General features: G+C 38.4%; 3 protein-coding genes across 21 annotated transcripts in view; 1 reads left to right on the forward strand and 2 right to left on the reverse strand.

The window, feature by feature from the left end:
* camk2d2 (calcium/calmodulin-dependent protein kinase (CaM kinase) II delta 2) overlaps nt 1-4,535 on the reverse strand; it is a 69,423-nt gene extending 64,888 nt beyond the window's left edge. For all 18 annotated transcript variants that reach the window (XR_005991829.1, XR_005991827.1, XR_005991825.1 and 15 more), the window contains exon 1: nt 4,087-4,535. Coding sequence is in view for 6 of the 18 variants with exons in the window: in XM_041785990.1 (XP_041641924.1) it covers nt 4,087-4,148 (62 nt within the window). In the remaining 12 variants the exon portion in view is untranslated. The remainder of the gene's footprint in view (nt 1-4,086) is intronic.
* Nucleotides 4,536-8,830: 4,295 nt separating this feature from the next.
* On the reverse strand, nt 8,831-10,042 carry LOC121508493 (interleukin-8-like). Of its 2 annotated transcripts, none has more exons than XM_041785397.1 (4): nt 9,798-10,042; nt 9,525-9,657; nt 9,301-9,387; nt 8,831-9,192 (listed from the first exon to the last, which is right to left on the reverse strand). In XM_041785397.1, the coding sequence occupies exons 1-4, from the start codon at nt 9,862-9,864 to the stop codon at nt 9,180-9,182; spliced, it is 300 nt and encodes a 99-aa protein (XP_041641331.1). In that variant the 5' UTR covers nt 9,865-10,042; the 3' UTR covers nt 8,831-9,179. The 2 variants fall into 2 exon arrangements, with proteins under 2 accessions (XP_041641331.1, XP_041641330.1); XM_041785396.1 differs by having other exon boundaries at nt 8,831-9,195.
* An 8,904-nt stretch (nt 10,043-18,946) lies between these two features.
* On the forward strand, nt 18,947-20,505 carry LOC121508630 (interleukin-8-like). The gene is made up of 4 exons (XM_041785612.1): nt 18,947-19,107; nt 19,270-19,399; nt 19,594-19,680; nt 20,166-20,505. Exons 1-4 carry the CDS (start codon nt 19,044-19,046, stop codon nt 20,176-20,178), a joined length of 294 nt encoding a protein of 97 aa, XP_041641546.1. The 5' UTR covers nt 18,947-19,043; the 3' UTR covers nt 20,179-20,505.
* Nucleotides 20,506-21,873: the final 1,368 nt, after the last annotated feature.

The raw sequence follows: 21,873 nt of genomic DNA on the forward strand, positions 1-21,873 counted from the left end.
GGACCTTTCAGAAAAAGATATCTCAGAGGGTGATTGCAATTTTCTGTCACATTTATTACCAGCCAATCAGAGTGACAATACATGAGGTTGTAGGGGTGCACCATCCCAGGTGAGTTAACTGCGTGCGTGAACTAACCAAGCAGCCGTTATCAGTGTTCACTATCCATGGAGCTAGTTTGTAATCAAAATTTTGCTGGAGCTGGACAGGAGAAGTGCAAAAGCATGTTTTCCTCCAAGAATAATTTTCAGTAAGTGAAATGTTGTCTAGTCCAGACTAGGGCTGAGAATTTGGGAAAATAATCTAATTGCAATATTTTTCCCCAATATTGTGTTTGCAATTTTATATGTGATTATTCTTTAAGTTCCACTTCTTATGTATTTTCCAACAAACACAAGCAATAAATGATAATATTGTATTACAACCAATACAACATTAAAATAAACGAGAACTGAACAATTTTGAAAAAATATCTTATTGTGTTGATTTTGACTCATAATGCAAATTGGATATGAATTGTTATGTTGAAGGAAGTGATCATCTTTATTTCATTCTCATATTTAATTAGAAATATTTTTTAAAAAAATAAGAAATTAGGATCTTTTTGTAGACTATTCTAAAAAAAAATGGCATTTAAATGATTGCATGATTTGTAATGAATGATGTCTCTGCTGCAAAACAAAGTTTTAAACTGGTGTTTTGACACAAATTCCATTTAACAAAATAATGCATCTTCTGCGATTTGAAAATTGCGGCAGGCCATATTGCGATTTAATCTTATTTTCAATTAACTGTCCAGCCCTAGTCCAAACTAACACTACAAGCTAATCCTTTCGGCAGTTGCTATTGTTTACTGGTATGCAGTACAACTAAACCACATCGTAGTTGCCGCCTCCCTCTCCTCAAAGGACTCTGATTGGTCCAGGCATTTACAGGGAACAAGCATTTCAAGTTGAAACTCTGCAACATGGTCTGCCTGATGACAGACATGGAATAAGGCCAATACATTGGCTTTGCAAGGTTTACAGGCCACAGCTATAATTTTCAAATCTAAGGTTGAATATTAAAACAAGCCGTTTCTTTTTCATTGTTTGGAATTTTCAGGTAATTCTAACCAGACAGGGAAAAGCAAAAGAGGCAGCAAGCTGAGCTGACATCTTGATTTTTGGTGAAGAATCATTTATTTATATACTGAGTGAGTAAAGCCAGCAGCTGTTAAAGAACATGTAATGATAATACATATATTTCTGTAATTTCACTATTTTGGAGGAGTATTCTGCATCACTGTTTTAGAGGAGATAGTAGAAATGGTTCCCTGTCAGAGATAAAACATCAGAATGTCCTTAATTGTCCTACTGGTTTGGTTTCCATAGCATCACATCATGGAACAGCCCTCAAATGTCAGTAAATACATGCACTGCTGAGCTAAAACTGCATATTTAACAGACATTTCATCAGTGAGTTGTACAAAACCATGAAAGCAGTATCTGTGAAGCCATACACAAAAAGCACTCACACCACTCATCCACAGTACACACTGTCCTCATCACTGCATGAGACCATAAACACCAACCAGTGTGCCTACCATCCTTCTATTGTTCATGCCATGTGTGGTTCTGGTGTATCAGGCACATGTATGAAGATGGAAAAACTAGGTCAGCTATATTTGAGAGAAGAGCAGAGTGCTGCATCTCTCATCTCTAAATGCAGCCACGGAGTGGTCCTCTTCAGCTCTGCTCGGCTCTGCAGCCATGCAAGCCGCTTTCTATTCCAGCACCATCTCTGTCTGTGCACGCCTTCTCTTTCAAATCAAATCTGTTCTCATCGTGTCTCATTCCTGACAAAATCAGAGTCATCACAGACAGTTAATAGCACTTACATACAGACACTAGAGAGACAAAGCAGAGGACGCTCATTACCTCAAATGAACTCTGTTCTTCCACCGGCCCTGCCTCTAATGGCTGACAACTGATGCGTGATGTTACTGTGAAATATTTTATTTGGTTGAATCAGAGTTGCAATATGAGAAATAGCTGAAGCGTTGTGCCTATGTAATCACTAGCTGCTGCTGAGCATACAGTGATTCCTATGTGTTATCTAACATCCTCTGGAGTGAGCAGCTTGCAACTAAAGCTTACCTCTAATTTATAGGGGATTTGGCAAAGGAAATGATCATAGCATAACATGTTATATAAGAATTTTACTCTACTATCTCTTGTAGTTTTTAGTGTGTAGCGGCTGAGGTGGTATGGACAGCACAGCGAATTTCCCGCCCTTTTGAATATGTAAAGTAAAAGTAAACCTGCTAAAATGGGGTTTAGGGTTTCCAGCATCTAACTTTCATGAGGTGGTTTCTGGATTGCTGTAAAATTTCTGAAATATGTAGAGCAACATTTGAAAGAAAAGCATTTTGCTGGTCTTGCCTGGACCATTCAAGCAAAAATATGAAGGTATATAAAGGATGCAAATGCTCAAAAATAATAGTCCATTTCTATGAGTACTGAATTTTCCTTATTATAGAGATGCTCATGTATCCTTAAGTCCCAGTTTACATTTAACAAGCCCTACAGTTGTATCATAAGATTTGAATGACTTGTTTCATTAGATTGAGTGAAAACCTTTTGAAATGCAACTCAGTTTGGTACATCAGCAGAATTATACTGGTTTGCAAGTAGGAATAATGTTGCCAGGTAACTGAGCGCAGTCTTAAAACAGGTTAACTGTGCAACATTAATATAACACAGAAAGCAACAAATCCAGTTTCAGTCTTTACAGGGATGGATTGTGCCATACAAACATATTTCAAAGGTCTCCTTTAAGTTTTTTATTATTATTAAAACATGCATTCAGGACTCCCACATTGGAGAGAATGTAAATGACTCAGCTGCAGGGGAATATGCTACATCTTTGAATGCTCATTCAAATCTTATTTGGCTAACAGTCTTCTGGAAATAGCAAGATGAATAATCATGTCTGCGACTGAAGCAATAATATCTATCCATTATTGTGGACAACACTGTGTCACATTGTTATTCTCCAGATTAGTTGCTCGGCTGTAAGGCTGTCTGGAGTTAGATGGTGCTGCTCACAGTAAAGAGATCAGGTGAGTTAAGAGGTACTAAAAAAGCAATATGGCTGCATTATTAATGGCATATGGTGTAAGAAGAACATGGCCTGGGACCATAAATAAGGCTTTACAGATTTCTTCTTCCCCAGGAAGAACACAGGCCTGAGGGTGATCAGCACCTCCAGTTGAAATGCTAAGTGGACACGGCAAACATTTTCATCTCTTTTTCTCTCCTTATGCTTCATCTGAAAGTCAACCCAGGCTGCAGGCAATCTGTGAGTATGTTCAGTGGCCACAGGGTGCTGGGCAGACTGCAGGTTAGGCAGCCACACATGACCACAATGGTACAAATACGCGTCCGTCAGCACGCGTGCACGCCTGTACCTGGATCACCCTGTCTGTCCCTCTCCCAGGGGTGAGGAATTCCCTGGCTGTGTCCGATAATTGACCGCAGCTCGGTGCTTGGCTGGGGAATGTGTCATCGCCAACTACATGCTCTGCTGTCGCATTACCGAGTGTGTATTTCTGTCACGCGGAAGGGGAGGGGGTGATTTAGGGGAGGGGGAGGTGGGTCTCCAAATCTCACCATTTCAAACACCCCGACTGCGTTCAGTTTACAACATGGGAGCTCCTCGCCCTCCTGTGGCACACAAAGGTCGAAATGCAACATCGGCGGCTGCACGGGATGGAGGCAAAATGACGACACGCTCTCCTCGGCATCTTCTTTCGTAAGCGCTGAACGTAAGCAGGGCGTTCAGATGTGGGATTAAAACAAACAGGATGCCACACTGCACAGGTCTGCATGATACATGATAGCATATTTAGCCACCCCCCCCGCCATCATAGGCTTCATGGCTACCAGCAGCGCGCGCACATGCACCCGCACACATACAAAAAAACGCATACACACAGAGCCCGGAATCCGCGTCCTTAAGCCAGGCGGCCCATTACATAACAGGCTGACATTTCATACAGAGATGATGATGATGATGCCGGATGATTAAAAAACATGCTCCCTTACTTTCCCAGCTCTTCAAACAGCTGATATTCGTCGGTAAATCTCGTGCAGATCGTTAACGCCATCCTGGAGGAAGTGCCAAAGGGGTATGCGGAGACGCAGATAAGGTGCACTCACAATCGGTATCCACCACACACAGTCGTCAACGCCGCCCGGTTTAGTCCTGGACCTGCAAACCAAACGGAGGGATTCATGCACAGCTGAAGCGCATCGGCGGGATGATTCCTGCGGCAAATGCACTGCCTGCGCGAGCGCTTCAATCTGGACAGGGGAGCTTCCGGTGGTCGCGTTTGCTGTTTCTCTGTTTTCTTCACTAGAAGCAGCTTGTCACGGCTCGTAGACGCATCATTTTGTGTGCATTCCGGTTTCTGTGATGCGTGTCCGTCCAGCCTTGTGAATGTCGTCTCTCTGCGCGCATCAGACGCCGCACTACCGCACCTACCCCGGCTGTGCGTTCAGTCCCGCCCCTTTGCCTGCATTCTCACACATGATAATCACAAACAAATAATACAACAATGAAAAAATACGATATTCATAGTGCTGAACGCAGTGGCGTGCACAGACTTTTTCAAGGGCGGGGGCGAAAAGAAAAAAAGGGGCACATACAGCGCATTCTCGCCACTGAAGAGGGCAATAAGTTTTGTGTGTTTTCGAGAGAACTTTAGACATGTTTATATGTTATACAAGTGGCACATTATATAGCCTTAAAACAGACTAACTAGACAGACTACTCAAGTTAGTTTGTAGTTAGGATCAGCATCCACAAGACCTGTGTAGATTCTGGACTGCAAAGAACACACAGAAATAAATAAATAAATCCCTAGGGGATCTGGGGGTCTTCCCCTAGAACATTTTCAATTAAGTAGATGCCATTTCCTGTATTCTAGTGCATTTTAACACCATATTCGCACCAGATAAGCCAAACTGGTTCTGTGAGATATAGTTCTGGCTCAATATAGATCAAAAAAGGGCCCAACATAAATGTCATTGCAACAGTAGTGTTTCATAGTATTTCTTGGTCCTAATGGTCTTGTGGAGTTTAGTGTGTTTTTTCCACCCAAGAGGGCAGTTTAGTGTGTTTTGCCAACCAGGAGGGCACTTTAGCACACGTTTTGGCTCCAAAGAGGGCACTTTAACGTATGTTTTGGTTTTAAGGAGGGAACTATAGCATGCGTTTTGGCTCTTGAGGGCACTCAAGCACACGTTTTGCCTGCCAAGAGGGCATTTTAACATGCGTTTTGCCTCCCAAGAGGGCACTTTAGCATGCGTTTTGGAATTCACAGTGAGTTTGGAGTGGGATGAGGAGCCATTGTGTAGAACAGGTGGCCTGGGGTCCACATGCGGCCTCCTGCTCACTCAAAGCAGCCCTTAGGTCTATTTAAAGCCGGACATACACTGCGTGATTTTAGGTCGACTCTACGACAATCATGGAGGAAAGGCAGCTCATGCTGTGCGACTGAATCACTTACAACGCCCAATCATCATGCACGATTTACAGTATGTGCTTATACTACACAGTCCAATGGTCTTCGGAGACTTGAGAACTCACACCGTATGTGTTGAGTTTGGACAGACTGAGACAAAAATCTGTGGAGTGTCCTTTAAAAAAGTCTAACATACTGAAGTTGAATGCAGTGACATTGGCCTATTTTTGTTTGGTTCAGCAGAGTTTGAACCTCTTAATAATTTTGCTGCAGCGTAATGTCAGCTCTGTTTGTGTTTGTCTTTATTTTCTTTATGATTTGTTTCTGATGCAGCGCCAGTGGATGAGTATTGGGTAAGTCTTTGTTTCAAGAAGTCATCTTTTAAAATCTTTTAAGATATTTGTCTTAATTGTTCAAGCCTGTGGTACCAAGACAGCTTATATTCACACTCTGCAGTGTTTTAATTGATTCACATGAGCAGGCCACAGCATACCACTCTCATAGTGCAAAAATAGTATTTATGGTGCTGATCATTTGGATTCTGTTTTAGAGAAATCCCTCTTTTTGAAGAACTGGATGGAGTATTATTTCTTTATATTCAGAGGAAGGGAGGGAGAGGCCCTACTTCTCGTTATTATTCACTGTACTACAATTTAAAAAACTGATGCAATAACATGGCATTTGCCTCACTGTACAGCCTGCTTTCATTGACACACAATATCACAATTGGCAGACTCTTAAAAATAATGGTTTCATTGGGACATTTACAAAGGTCAAGATTTTTAACAAAAAGACATCTGCACAGTTTCAGTATTGCAGTTCATATATGCATATAACAATACACTCAGGGGTGGGCCTTTGACCACAAAATGATGCAACATGACCAGCAGTCAAGCTGTGTTGACTGTGGTGATGTAAGACTACCATAAGGAAGTAGTGTATTGAAGATCCAGGAAACACTCAAACCATTGAAGCACTGAATGAAAGGAATTGCATTCATATGAATGGGTCACGTTGTAAGTTGTGTTTGTTTTATATTTGTTGACTTTGGGTGAGGTTTCATAGCTTATACAGGGGCATCTCAGTAAATTAGAACATCATCAAAAAGTTGGTTTGGGCGCCCAGATGGCCTAGCAGTTTGGTTTAGTTTAGTTTAGTTTATTTATTCATCAAGGGACAGTGTATGACATTGATCATTCATACAAAGTAAATGAAAACATGGTTGCACCAGATTTAGCGAGTCGCTAATTTCCATCTGTTGTCCCATATAAAACTGACACAAAACACACATAAAAGTCCCCAAAACAAGGGCAGACACCTGACAAGACCACAGCTGACAAGACAAAGTACAAAAATACACTAGTGATCATTACAGAGGATGATAAATAAGTCCTGTTATGTTCAAATTATATAAAGGTAAGAAAGTAGTCTACAGCATGACCCATGTACGCAGGCGGCCCGGGTTCAAATCAGCATCTCTCTCCCCACTCTCCCATTTCCAGCTCTATCCACTGTCCTTCTCTATCGAATAAAGGCACAAAAAGCCAAAAATAAATCTTTAAAAATAACTAAATAAATATTAAAAAGTTGGTTTATTTCAGTAACTCCATTCAAAAAATGAAACTCAGATCATATAGATTCATTATACACAGACTAATATATTTAAAGTGTTTTTTTCTTTTAATTTAGCCGATTATGGCTTACAGTTAATGAAAACACAAAAATCAGTATTTTAGAAAATTAGATTATCACTTAAAACAAAAAAAAAAAAAGATTTTTAACACAGAAATGTTGGACTACTGAAAAGTATGACCATGCGCAGCACTCGATATTTGGTCAGGGCTCCTTTTGCACAAATTACTGCAGTGGTGTGGCATAGAGGCGATCAGTCTGTGGTGCTGCTGAGGTGTTATGGAAGCCCTGGTTACTCTGATAGTGTCCTTTGGCTCCTCTACGTTGTTGGGTCTGGTGTCTTGCATTTTCCTCTTCAAAAAAAAAAAAAGAAACATAGATTCTCTGAGCTTAGGTCAGGTGAGTTTGCTGGCCAATCAATAACAGGGACACCATGGAACTTAAACCAGGTACTTTGGACCTTAGACCTCATAAAACACAGGGGATCAACTCCAGCAGATGACATGGCTCCTCAAACCACCACTAACTGTGGAAACTTCACACTGGACCTCAATCAACTTGGATTCTGGTCCTCTCCTCTTTTCCTCTAAACTCTGGGACCTTGATTTGAAAATGAAATGCATAATTTACTTTCATTTGAAAAAAAAAGGACTTTGGACCACTGAGCAACAGTCCAGTCCTTTTTGTCCTTAGCCCAGGTAAGACGCCTCTGACATTGTCTTTGCTTCAGGAGTGGCTTGACACAAGGAATGAGACAGTTGTAGTCCATGTCCTGGATCCGTCTATGTGTGGTGGCTCTTGAAGCACTGACTCTAGCTGCAGTCCACTCCTGTGAAGCTCACGCAAATTCTTGAGGCTTCATTTCTCAATCCTTTCAAGGATGCAGTTATCCCTGTTGCTTGTGCTCCTTTTTTTTACCATATTTTTTTTCTTTCCATTCAACTTTCCATTAATGTGCTTGGATACTGCCCTGTGAGAACATCCAGCTGCTTTAGCGATGACCTTCTGTGTCTATCACTCCTTGTGCAGTGTGTCAATGACTGTCTTAGGGACATCTGTCAAGACAGCAGTCTTTCCCATGATTGTGTAGGCTACTGATCCAGACTGAGAGACCATTTAAAGGCTCAGGAAACCTTTGCCGGTGTTTTGAGCTCTTTAGCTGATTAGAGTGTGACACCACGAGTCTCCAATATTAAACTTTTTCATAATAGTCTAATTTTCTGAGATATTGAGTTTTTGGTGTTCATAAGTCATAATCATTAAAGTCAAAATAAAAAAACACTTGAAATATATCAGTCTGTGTGTAATTAGTCTATATAATATATGAGTTTCACTTTTTGAATTGAATTACTAAAATAAATCAACCTTTTGATGATATTATAATTTATTAGTAGAATCTATGTTCCAAAAATTTTTACAGTCAGACACCTGAGTGAAGTATTAAACCATTTCCATCCCTTTGTCATACAGACAAGTTTTAAGCATGAATGTAATTTTTGTATTTATATATTTATGTGACATCTTGGCGTATTTAAAAACAATGGTAAGTTGGAAGACAGTCTAGCTTTTAAATCAGTTTCTAGTGGTCAGTATTCTTTATTGTTTTTATTTGATTTCTCTGGTTAAATCCAAGGAAATTATTCCATGAAGTGCTCATTTATAAAATGTTAGAGAAAAACAAAGGCAGCTCATCTATTTGAACTTAATTTATTCACATAAAGTTGTCATCAGAGAACAATTGAAACAATACACCAGTATCATAAATACATTAATAAATATGTTTAACCCATATTAAAGACCAGAGAGCAATAACACACAGATACACAAGGGATTCACACAAACTGACTTCTGAATAAATAAGTGTTTGATACAAACATCACATTATTAGGATAAAACTGTTGTCTGTCAACAGTCGATAAAGACTTTAAGCAGTCTTTGTATAAAATTAGATCTGATGATTAGATCATCCTCTCTGATGAATAAATACTGTTTGGTTCAGGACCTATTGAAGGTTCTTGAAGTGCATCCTTCCTGGTCTGTTCAGCGTCTTCTGCTGCTGAGAAAATAAACAAAAACAATTAATTTATGACCATTTTACATTGTCTCAAGTTAGTATGGCATATTTGAATTTTTAAGTTCTTTATAATTGACTGGCACTTACTTGGACATGATCTTCTGAATCACTTTCTTGACCCAGGGAGCTTCAGGGTCCAGACAGACTTCTTGACCCGTCTTTTTCAGGGTGGCACTGCAGCAACAAGTGGGAGGAAGTTTCAGTTAGTACATGAAGACTTGGTTGGAGACTTAATGCAGAAACCAACCCGAAACCAGCTCTAGCTTCATTGCTGTCTAGATGGGATGAAAGGCTTTGAAATAGGGCCTTACATGATCTCAGTCTCCTCGCAGTGTGAGTTGGCAGGAATCAGCTCCACCTTCTCGATGTGGCGAGCGATGAGCCTGCTCTCTGTCTGGATGCAGCGGCAGTGCAGCTCCACTCCCAGGCTTCTCAGACTCATTCCTGTTTGGAGACAGAAGAAACATGTGGTTATGATGTGCAATAAAAGAAGACAAGAGAATGTGCACAGTAGTATGAGTTTCAATGTAAAAGTAAAAAGAGAGTGAGCTGAAATGCATAGTGCAGAAAATAAAAAGTCTTACCTTCACTGATGGTTAAAAATGCCAGGAGCACCACAAAAGAAGTGAAGATTACTCTGCTGCTCATCATTTTGCCTTTTACAACTTCTGCAAAAACTTAATACTGAAGGATAAGAAAGCTCTCAAATGTAGCTTGCAGTAAAAGCTAAAATAAAAAGTTTCTTATTCGTCTCCAACTTTCTTCTTCTTGTGGCTAACTTCACTCTCTACTCAGCTTCTCCTTTTCTTGCTTCAGCTGCCTTCCTGCTCTGCTGTTTGAATGTAGCGCTGGAAAGGGGAGAGTCCTTCCTTTTATAGCCGACTCCTGGAAATGACTCATTCCCCTTGCTCAGGCATGTTGCGCAAACTTGGAGTGTTGACTATTGGGAATTTACACGGTTAAGAGTTTTTGAGTGATAGATGAGGGCTCATGGGTCGTACGTTTGTCACCTGTACAGTTCCAATTTGGAAAAACACAGTGACTAAAAATGTGTAAGGGTAATTTGTTAATGTCAGGGGAATGCACAGAGAAAGGCTTTGTAATTTAGAGATTGCTTTTGTACCATCATGTCATGTACCACTGGGCATGACGTTAGTCACACAAAACTCACCAGCAGGATCTTGAGAAATTTTAAACTTTATCAGATATTTCATGTAATCAAATGAAAAGTATGAACTGTCGTGTGAATAAGCAGCTCATGAATGTAATACACAGGTCTAGTCATCTAAAAAAAATTTCCTAAAAAAAGTGGATTTTGCTGCATCATGAGTCCATTTATGAACTTTGGGCCTGCATGTCGCACACTACACAGTAAAAACTGGAGTGTTAATTTCTCAGTGTTAAGTTGATTTAACTCCCAAAGTGTAATTTTAACACCACCCTGAGTTAAGTGGTCTTCAGTGTTAGAGGTGTTTGACAGTGTCGATCCCATTAACTCTGCAGAGAGGTGATTGACATAAGCTTCACCTACTTTCATTTTAAAAGTTGAATAATTTTCCCATGATGCCCTCATGCAGAGTGTTCATATGCGTTTTAGATGTTTTGAATTGTGTTTGGATATGTTTAGATGATGCCTATTGTACAGTAATCATTGCTTGGAGTCTTTTGTTCATGTTTCTAGTGGATTGCTGAAGATTTTTAAGTTTTTAAACTTTCCACCATAAGTAAAATTGTTTTCTGAGTAAGTGACTTTTCTGCCATTGGCAGGAACATGTAAGGTGTATAAAGCGACAAGACTGCATGAGTGAGTAAAGTGTGAGTGTCTGTCACTTACCATAAGTCTCAATTATGTAACAGCCTTGATAAACTGCCAAAGCATTACCCTTAAAGCAAATGAGTGAATATGTTATTAATCAATCTGCTGAAACACATAAAAAAAAAAAAAACTGATCTTACTATGGTGTTACAAAACACCATGTGTCGAAAAGTAACACTTAAATGATAAGATGTGGAGAACTATATAAATTCAGCTTAGGTGTTAAATTTAACACTATGGGAGTTGAATTAACACTGACATAAAGGTTATTTTTCATTACAGAAGAATAGATCACCAACACAAATGGGAGTAATTTTTACACTCTTCAGAGTTGATTAACCTGCAGTGTTAAGTTAAACACTGTACAGTGTAAGCCAGTGTTAATTTTTTACTCAATTTTGAGTTCATTTTACTCTGAAATTTTAACACTGGACAACGAGTTAATTTAACACCAATTCTGATAAGCACCAAATACACTCGGACACAGGGTTAAATTTAACTCTTTAAGTGTTGATTTAACTCTGCAAAATTTGCTGTGTAGGCAGCTGGACAACATTTAAGCTGCATAAACACAAAATGGAAATCTCAATACTTCTTCCTGCATGCACTGCCAACAGTCATGTTTACTGCTGGAAAGCCAGCATCCTGTTTAAGGTTAAAAAGTTTAAGACTCTATCTGTCTAAGTCTCTCTGTCTCCTTTCTGCCTTTCAGTCTCCATTGAGACTAATAGTCATTAATCTACAGCCCAGTTTTGTGTGAGGTTTTTGCCTGGCAAGCAAGCTAATCCTTAGAAAATGTTTGCTCCATTTACTGTATATTATTCAGTAAGAAAACTTTTAGCTACTGTGCTTCATTTGATATGTTTTGTCATACAAATCTTAGTTTTTTTCCTTTATCCTTGTCTACTCACTTGTGTTTTATGAGGAGAAGTGAGAGAAGATTAAGGAAAGTTACAGGCCTTTTTAATGGGTTGCATTAATATGTGAAAACAAACATATTGTTGGAATAAATAGGGTCTTCAATATTTGCTTTTTGTGTGTAGCTTCATTACATAAGTGACGGGACATTTTTAAAAATAGTTGCAGATTAAAGGAATTAATTCGATATTCTGTATACAGTATAACATCCATGCACATATGCCTTGTTGGCCCTTAAATGCACAACATAAACAATAAGGTCAAATATGTTGGTTATTGAAATTAGGTGCTTGATCCAGACCCATTAAAACAGGTGTATAAAATCACACACCTAGCCATGCAGGGTTCATTTGCTAACATTTGTGATCCTAAATGGGTCATTATGAAGAGGGCTACTGTGATAGATGCCACCTTTGCAATAAGATATTTCACTGTCAGCTGTCAGTAATATTATTAGAAAGTGGAAGCATTTAGGAACAACAGCAACTCAATGTAAAATCACAGAGCAGGGTCAACATCTGCCAAGGCGCACAGAGCATAAGAGTCACCAACGCTCTGCTGAAGAGTTCTGAACTTTCACTGACTTTAATGTATGCATGCAAGCCTCACATCACTAAGCACACTATAATAGTATGTGGATGTATTTCAGGGTTTGGGCTTGACCCCTTATCTTCAGTGAAGGGCAATCTTAATGCTTCAGTAGCCTATACCAAGATATTTTGGACAATGCTATGCTTCCAACTTTGTGGTAACAGTTTTAAGAAGGCCATTTTTATTCCAAAATACCTGTGCCCCAGTGCAGAAAGGAAGACAAATAAGTCATGGCTTGATGAGTTTGGTGTGAAAGAACTTTACTGTTCCACACAGAGCCTTGGCCTCATCCCCATCAAATACCTTTGGGATCCAAACATCAGTGCCTGACTTAATAAATGCTCTACAGAATGAAGGACACAAATTCCCACAAAAACACTCGCAAACATAGTGGAAAGCCTTTTCAGAAGGATGGAAGCTGTTATAGCTGCAAAAGGGAAACCAAATGTAAAAGTACCTGTATTTGAATACAGTGTCATTACAGTCCATGTTGGTGTAATGGTCAGGCAGCCAGATACTACTGTCCATATAAAGAAGCTTAACAAAGCTCTTATTCTGAAGGAAATAGAAAAACAATGCTGCATCCGATTTCAGTTTTCCCTTTAAAACAAGCTTAAAGTCTTCCATATGTATTTTTTCTCAAAGGCAAATTCTCAGTACATTGATCACTGGCTACATGTGGTTCATGTTATTCCCCTCTCTTCCCCACATTTACTGTCTCTCTTCAGCTGGCCTGTTTAGTAAAGGTTGTGTATCAAAATAATTCTGAAAAATAATAGCAAATACTGTATAACAAAATACTACCAGAAACATATTTTTTGTTTCATTTAAAAACCCCATTCATGCATCACCGCTTAAATCATAATAGCACAAGGCAATAAATCCTGTGATTTGCTGGCTCATGCAAATGAAATTTCTAAAGTGACATTAAGACGTGCCAAAAATATTTTATGGGATTTGACGCTGACGCCAACCTCAACATGCTCCAACACATCTGCCTGTCTGCAATCATCATCACGTCAAATCAGCTTTTCTCACAAAGCAGAAGGAAGTATGGAGTAACTTATGAAAAGGGGGGCCAAGCGTGTGGTTTTGGATCTTTGATCCTTTTGTTGTTGCCCTACTTTAACTTCATAGGTGTTGACTGAAAGCTTGTGAACATGATCCAAAAGAATGCCTGTTGAGAGTCTTAGTTTGATTTTTTTTTTTTTTAATTGCAAAGAAACTAGAATCTAAAGTCTCAGACAGGTAGGAAGTAATGACTAGATTATACCTAGAATACATTATGTCCATGATTAGTCACCTCATGCCTTTAGCTTTGCAGCAGTGGAAACCAGAAGTGCAAAATTCTGGTAAAATATATCATGTGAGGCACTGCGGCGGAAATTTAGTCAGTGTGCTGGCTAATTCTAGGAAAATGGATAGGAAAATGAAAATTACATTACAGGCATCAAATGACTAGTATTGTTTTCAAGCTAGATTGGTATTCCCCTAATTTTTTTACACTGTAGTACTGAGTGCTAGTATCTGATGATTTTGGAATTCAAAATGCACAAATTGCAATAAATTGAAGAAAAAGCTTCCAGGATGTGTGCATCTGTTGTGTTTTCTGTTTTTATTATTGTCACAAAGTTAAGGTCACATTTTCTTCTGCCAAAACCAATACTGATCCTCTATAGATCTGTTACTAATACCAATCATACTCTGTGTTTTGTTATAGCAGCTGGTTATAGCTGGTTTAGCAGTAGGTCAGTAACTTAGCTTTGTAGTGTCCTGAAATCTCCTACAGGTGGCAGCATATGTTGCTGTTCTTTGTTCAAAAAGCAATACAACAAGTATCTTACAGTAAGGATAAAAATGGGAAAATGCATGGATTACATGTGGTTGTAGGAATTAATTAGTATGATTCTTTAAACACTAAAAACGCAAGAAAAAGAAATTTCACCTCCAAACAACTGTATCCATTCATATTTATCACTGAAATCTAAATTTCCTTTTCATAAAGTTGCAACGAATTACATCATTATTATGTTTATTTACGTTTGCCTCATATGATAATAATAATTTTATCAACCTAGCCTTAAACATACATTATCAGTACATTTTTATATATTTTTACTTTTGTCAGTGTATCTCAGTGACCATTGGGGGTTTTTTCTTTTAAGGGTACCAACAAATTTTCCACGTGAGACAAATCACACACACACACACACACACACACACACACACACACAATAGGGAAACAGGCTTCATGAGACCAGATAGGAAGTCTGATGAAATCGTGTTAGACAGCATGAGACATGGATGTTTGGATATTACGCAACTTCCCTTGACCTCAGATAAAACTTTCATCATTGCAGAACAGAAAACCACTAATGTTAGGAAAATATTTAAACACAATTCAACTCAAGGGGCCATGCATAGTTTATTATTGTTTATTGAGACAGCATGAGACAATGAATTTGAGAAGATTTTTGGTAAATAGTTGCCATGCCAGTTGATAGGCCAATATACATCTCTGACACAGACTGATGTAGTTCAAATGGTGTGAATGAAAATGCTTTTTTACCTAGTAGGGATATTATACGAGTGTACGAGGATTATTCCTTGTTACAATAAAAGTTCATTAATACCTCAAGAGTTTAACTTCAGCCTCTGAAATGAACCAGCTTTTAGTTGGGACAGGCATCTCCAAGATTGACATTTATTCATTTATTTATTTTCAAACAAAAATCATGCATTGGAGAAAGACTTTGAAAACGTACATTTACACCAGAAGATATATTTAACTGTGAATAAATTAAGATAAAGATTAACAAATTGAATAACAACTTACTGATATGATCTTGCATTTGAAGGTAGCCCATCTATGCCCACTGCTGCACATCTGGTCCACATATCCAGCATCATTCTTTTTTCTTGGACAGATGTTCAAATTTCATTTTTTTACTGCTTTTTGTCCTCATTATTGATCTGCAAACAATTTCAACACCAGGTGCACTGGAGCCTCTAAATGAGACATTAACAGTCTTCAGACATTGTATCCTGGTGACTTTAGTGGTCCTTTCACATTTTGTCTTCCCCTCATCCACAACTTGACAGCTGTTTGCAGATTATCATTGATATACAATTGCAATAAAAAAAATTAATCCCGTTGGATGTTTTACCCTTTAATTTATTTAATAAATCAATCATAATCAATATAAATTGATGCTAGTAGTCTCACAATTAGTGAAATGTGGATTATCTGAGGGCAGAGACTGTGTCACAACTGATTGTAGTATAAAGAAAACTGTGTCTGGAAGGTCAGTATTCCTGGCTACCATTACACCATGAAGACAAAAAAACACTCCAAGCAACTCAGAGAAAGGTTATTGAAAAGTATAGGTGAGAGGATGGATACAAAAAAATCCGAGGCACTGAACATCCCCCAGAGTTCAGTTAAATCAATCATCAAGAAATGGAAGGAATATGGCACATGTGTAAATTTGCCGAGATCAGGCTGTCCTCACAAACTGAGTGACCATGCTAGAAGGAGACTATTGAGAGAGGCCACCAAGGCACCTATGACTACTCTGAAGCAGTTACAAAATTCAGATGAGAGAGACTGCATACGACTACTGTTTCCCGGGTTCTTCACAAGTCAAAGTGTTAAGAGAGAGTGGCAAAGAGAAAACCACTGTTGAAGAGAAGTCATCAAATCTTGACTAGAGTTTGCCAAAAGACGTGGGAGACTCCACAGTCAAGTGGAAGAAAGTTCTTTGGTCTGATGAAACCAAAATGGTGCTTTTTGGCCATCAGACAAGATGCTATGTTGGAGAACACCAAACACTAACTACAAACACACCATCCCCACTGTGAAGCACGGTGGTGGCAGCATCATGCTGTGGGGATGAAGGTTGTTATAGTTAACTAAAACTAACTAAATAACTAAAACTAAAATTCAAAAATCATTTTAGCAAACTGAAACTAAATAAAAAACCAAGCTTTACCAAAAAAAATGAAAAGTAACTAAAATTGTATAGTGCGCTTACAAAACTAACTAAAATAAACTAAAAGTGGAGAAAAAACATCCTTAGTTTAAGTCTTTGACACAACCATACTGACTGGCACCCACACCCAAGTCTGGGGAGTGTGAAATTGCCTGATCTGATGGGTTAAGACTTCACATAGTGATAGTTTTATGTCTGGAGTTGTATTCAAACCTTATCTTTAAGTGAATAAAATGATAAGTGAAGAGAAGACTGTTTTAGTATGTTTTTAAAAATGTATGATGCTCACTCAGCTCCGACATCTATCTGTAAAAAACTAACACTAAAACTAATAAAAACTAAACTAAAATGAAGCATTTTTGCAAAATAAAAACTAAACTAAACTAACAAACCAGCAGTCAAAACTAATAAAAAATAAACTGAAATCAAACACAGAAAGTGAAAACGAAATAAAAATAAAAACTAATGAAAAATCCAAAACTTATATAATTTTGGGGGTGATGCTTCTCAATAGCCAGCCCTGGAAGGCTCATAATGGTAGATGGTAAAATGAATGTGGAAAATGTAGGAAAATGTAGGAAAATGTAGGAGGACTATCTTAGTCAGTCTGCAGGAGAACTACAGCTTGGGAGGAGATTCATTAAAGCAAAGAGTAGTTTTGCAAAGAAGAAGGGAGTTAAATTGCAGTTTCCAGATGTGCAAGCCTGATGAGACTTATCCACACAGACTCAGCGCAGTGATTGCAGCCAAAGGTGAATCTACTAAATGCTGACTTAAAGGGGGTGAATATTTATGCAGTTATTTATTTTACATTACATGTTTTTATTAAACTGACATTACTTTGTAGAAATCTGTTCTCACATTGACATTAAAGAGGGTGTTTTGATGTTAAAGTTGTGGTACGTCTTACATTTCCTTCTTCTGCATTTGCTTAGAACTTCATAGTGTACTTCACAAGCATTGCTCTCTATTATCCGAGTGCAGAATGGATGAGTATAAGAGATTGCTCTACTGTGAATGACTCATAACTGATAAGATTTACTCTCATCGTCTTATCAAAGAGTGCAATTGTAAACACAACATATAGTCAAATGCACATAAAGCACTCCACACTGAAACCAAATACAAAGGATTAGTTGGCCAGGATGTAAAATCAGTTGGGAAAATCAGGAATGAATCACCAACTTGTCATTTCCAAGGCTTCTTTTTCCTTGAGAGGTAATCTGATAGGTGTGCTCAAGTAGCACTGTCAGCCGAAGCATGTTATATTGTAAAAGCCAACAATAAGTTTCAGCTGGACCAAGATTCTACTGTTGTTAGTATTCAAGATGAGGAAGTGAGAGTCAGCAAAGAGAGTCAGAGGCAGCAAGCCACCGGGGATTCCAGGAAATGTCAGGGACTTTTTCTGGATTGACAAATGGCCTGAGGAAGACTCAAAGAGGTTGTTTTTTTTCACCCCTCAAAAAAAAAAAAAAAAAAAAAAAGAAAAGCTTTGAGTGGAGGTATCTTTGTGACGGTGGGTGTTCCTGTAGGAGCTTACATTCCACATGTACGTTACCGTGCTGCCTTGACGTCAGGCCTCATGTCAGAACAGGCATGCTTTCTCTACTTTGCCCTATATGGCCATCAAGCATCATAGGCCTGTTTGCAAGCCTTTTAGCACATGCAGTACACAGAACTGCACACACACAGTGAATACTGACACTGAAACTCATAATATACCAACAATTGCAACTTGCTTGTCTTTGAAAAAAGATTCAACCCTAAATTTACATGTTTTTAAATTCTTGATGCTTTATTTCTGCACGATTTCAACTTGTGTGAGAGAAGATTTTCTTTGTGATGTTGCAAGGCTCTTTGAGGTCAAAAATTAAACCAGAGGTTTTTCACAGTCCTGAAATATAACAAGATGAAAACAAATAAGATAATGAACTCATCTGGCACAGCATAGCTGTTTATCTACCAAATAGCTCCCCGTACATGACCCATGCTGCAAATGTGTGGAGACAAATTTCATGGGAAACTTGCTTTTACCAGAGAAAAAAAATATTTGGAAAGATAGTTAAAGGGATTTTATCATTCTTGGAACCAAACTAGTGCTATTAGCTGGATTAATGAGTAACAGGATGTCTGGAAGAGCATATCTGTATTCTACTTATCTTCCAGCAAAACCAGGCTACTGCTGACAAGACCCCAGAAAATCAGTTGTTTAAAAAAAACAATGAAACACGAAGAAAATTATCCTACTTTTTAAGCGTTGTTTAGTTTACCGTCTTTATAGCCTTCATAAATTTTGATCGCTTTAATCATGTTTCCTGTATGTGAGCAGTTCTGAACTCAGTCCAAAAGTAGCGACTCCTCCTTTCATCACTGTTAATATGATTGAAAGGGGGTGCGGGTTTTCAAAACAGACTTGCATCACAGTTTATATCTGCAGAGAGAAGAGTTCATCTTAATGTGAATATCTGCAGTCTGCTGTTTTGCACTCTTCCTAGGACTTGGTCGCAACTTTGATGAGCACAGAAATGTCTGGCATCAGTATTGTGGCACTTCTGGTTTTCCTGGCTGTCCCTGAGGGTGAGTCTTTGTCCAACTTCTGATTTTCCCAGATATTTACACTAATTACAATTCACTATCTTCGCTGTGGGCATCCGCATGTGTATGACATTTAGCATGAGCTGTGAGTTTTACCTTGATTCTGATCTACTGATGTCCTTCACTGACCTCTCACATTCTCAGGTATCAGCCTCGGCAATCAGGGGTTTGATCGATGTCAATGCATCACCAAGGAGAAGAGGCCCATTGGACGGCATATAAGAACGGTGCAGGTGATCCAGCCAAGCTCACATTGCCAAGACATGGAGATTGTGTAAGCCCTGAGGCCAAATTTCTACACAATTTCTTTAATATTATTATTACTGATATACTTTTTTTACTCTGCTATTTAAGAACGAAAGCCAAAAAAGGCGTCTGAGTTGGTCATCAGCAGCTGAATAGGTTTAGTGTCTTCCTATTAGAAATATTGTTGAATCTGAAATCTTTAAATTTGCTTTGTGTCTGCAGTGCCACGCTCAAAAAGGATGGGAAAAGGGTTTGTCTGGACCCTAATGTACCTTGGGTCAAAAAGACACTTGAAAGGCAACAGACTCAGTAAGTTTATCCTTTCTGTATTTAAAAGCAAAGATTATTTAAAGATGGAGAATTTGAATTTTCATGCAGTTTTAAACATAATACAATCAGAGGCACATCTTTATTTAGGGATTTTACAACTTTACCTTGAAGCACATTATATTGCTATTTTGCTGGTAGTGATTCATTCGATCTACAGTGAAAGATAAGAGTTTTTTATGAGCAGGAAGCTTGATAAATAAACCATGTGCGAAAAGGTGGAAAAAAAATCCACAAACACTTGTTCTGGTTTTGATCTTAAAAAAGCACAACTGAGATTTATGGTTACCTGTGTCTCAATTTAGGTTTAAGAATCAAATATAATTTGTCATGTAAGACATGCTTTCATTTTTCTGCAAACATGAGGTGTGAAAAAACTCATCTACTATCAGGTCCATTATGTGTTCAAGTTAAGAGAGAATGTCCCTGTTAAAATACAAGTCTATGTGTCTTCTTTTTCTCTGCAGGCAGACGCCTTGAAAAATCACCTTCAGCTTTGACTCACATTTAGAAAGAGATTTCAGGACACATCACTTATCACTCCTGAAGTTCAAAGTGGAATGTGGAAAGATGAGTTGCAGCTGATGTGAGACTTAAATCACTATTTTTTAAAAGTATTTGAGTACTCTGAGTGCTTGCAGGACAGATTAGCAGGTTAACACAAAAGTATATTAATATGCTATGCAAAATGTTACTATATGAGTTACTAGGTAAGCAGTTACAATACTTTCAGATGCAGGGTGTTTATTTCAAGATCTGTGTCAAAAAACTGTACTGGCTTTACATCCAATAAAATTCTCAAATTAATGTGTATGAGTTTATATTCTACATTTAAGTCATCATTTAAAATTCTTCAACCTACTCTTTCCCCACCTATCTTAGCAACAGGCAACATTGTCCTCTCTGTTTTCTAATAATTTTAAGGAAAAGTCTCTTTATTGTCCTGTTTGGTTGTTTCAGGAAGGACTACTAGTACATACAGTCACAGACACATTGAGTTCTCAGTGGAAAAATAACGCCACCTCTTGGACAAATGTGCCATCATCACCGTCAGTGCAGTTTTACATCTATGAGAAAGTAATGGCAAATACAGACAACAGTAACCTAATATCGCAGATCCTGGCTTACTATTGGCAATACAATCTCAGTTGTCTGGAGCAAGGGTAACAGAATTAAATGCCTCTTGTTTTTCAACCCCATAATCACATAAGTGCTGTTGCCTCCGGCAAGGGTTTAAAGCACATGTGAGATCAAACATATGTTTTATGATGCAAATTTCGAAGATGCTCACTACGTATAACCACTGCTTTTATTTATTTAAATAAAATGCCCACCTTAAGATAGAATCTTAGCTAAAAGTGCTGATTGTGTTCAAAGTTTAAATTCCAATCTTACCACTGGTGGGTTTGTGAATCTGTGAGGGAGAAAAACAGAACAAAACATAGCATTAATAGAAAAAGACAAAAACACATTTCTTTTAGAACATTAATGCTTCTGTTCTTCACTATATGGAGGTTATATTTTGTAAATGGTGTTGACACAAAATGCCTGATCAGAGAAACATCAGTTTCTATACAGACCAGACAAACAAGAATGTTCCAAAGGACAAGGCCTTTTTTAGATAGGGATATGGATAAAAAGTCAATCGTCACGTGAAGCACAGTATGTCAACATCACCCATATCTACAGTAGATCCCATGTCTGTCCTGTCTGGCAGCAACTCTCCAACCACTCCCTGTCCTCTACTAGTCACTACTGTTTCCCCACGTGATCCTCTTCTTCAGTTAAGCTGTATTTAATTCCAGTTCATCCCTTTAATGATAGCCAGGCAGCATTCAACATGTTGAGTCACTACTAGGTGTTGTTGATCACTGAATCATGCATGTTATGGCTAAAATTAAAGTTCAACATTAGTCCATCACAAAACATAGCAAGCGGAAATAACATTAGGATAGTTTCAGATGTTTCAGAGCAGTTTCTCATAGGTGGACATATAATTGCACAAAATGTGGTCTGGTCATGTTTTGGATTTAAATACTCATGTTGATCCGACACTGAAAACTCAGTACATATATACAGCATGGTACATACACAAATTAAGCACATACACAGAGGCCTGCCCTCAGAATTGGCTGGCCCTTGACAAACCCAGTGAATGGGCCCTCCCTAGTTGTG

This window comes from Cheilinus undulatus, linkage group 4 (assembly GCF_018320785.1).
Source record: "Cheilinus undulatus linkage group 4, ASM1832078v1, whole genome shotgun sequence".
In the NCBI taxonomy this organism is placed as follows: Eukaryota; Metazoa; Chordata; class Actinopteri; order Labriformes; family Labridae; genus Cheilinus; species Cheilinus undulatus.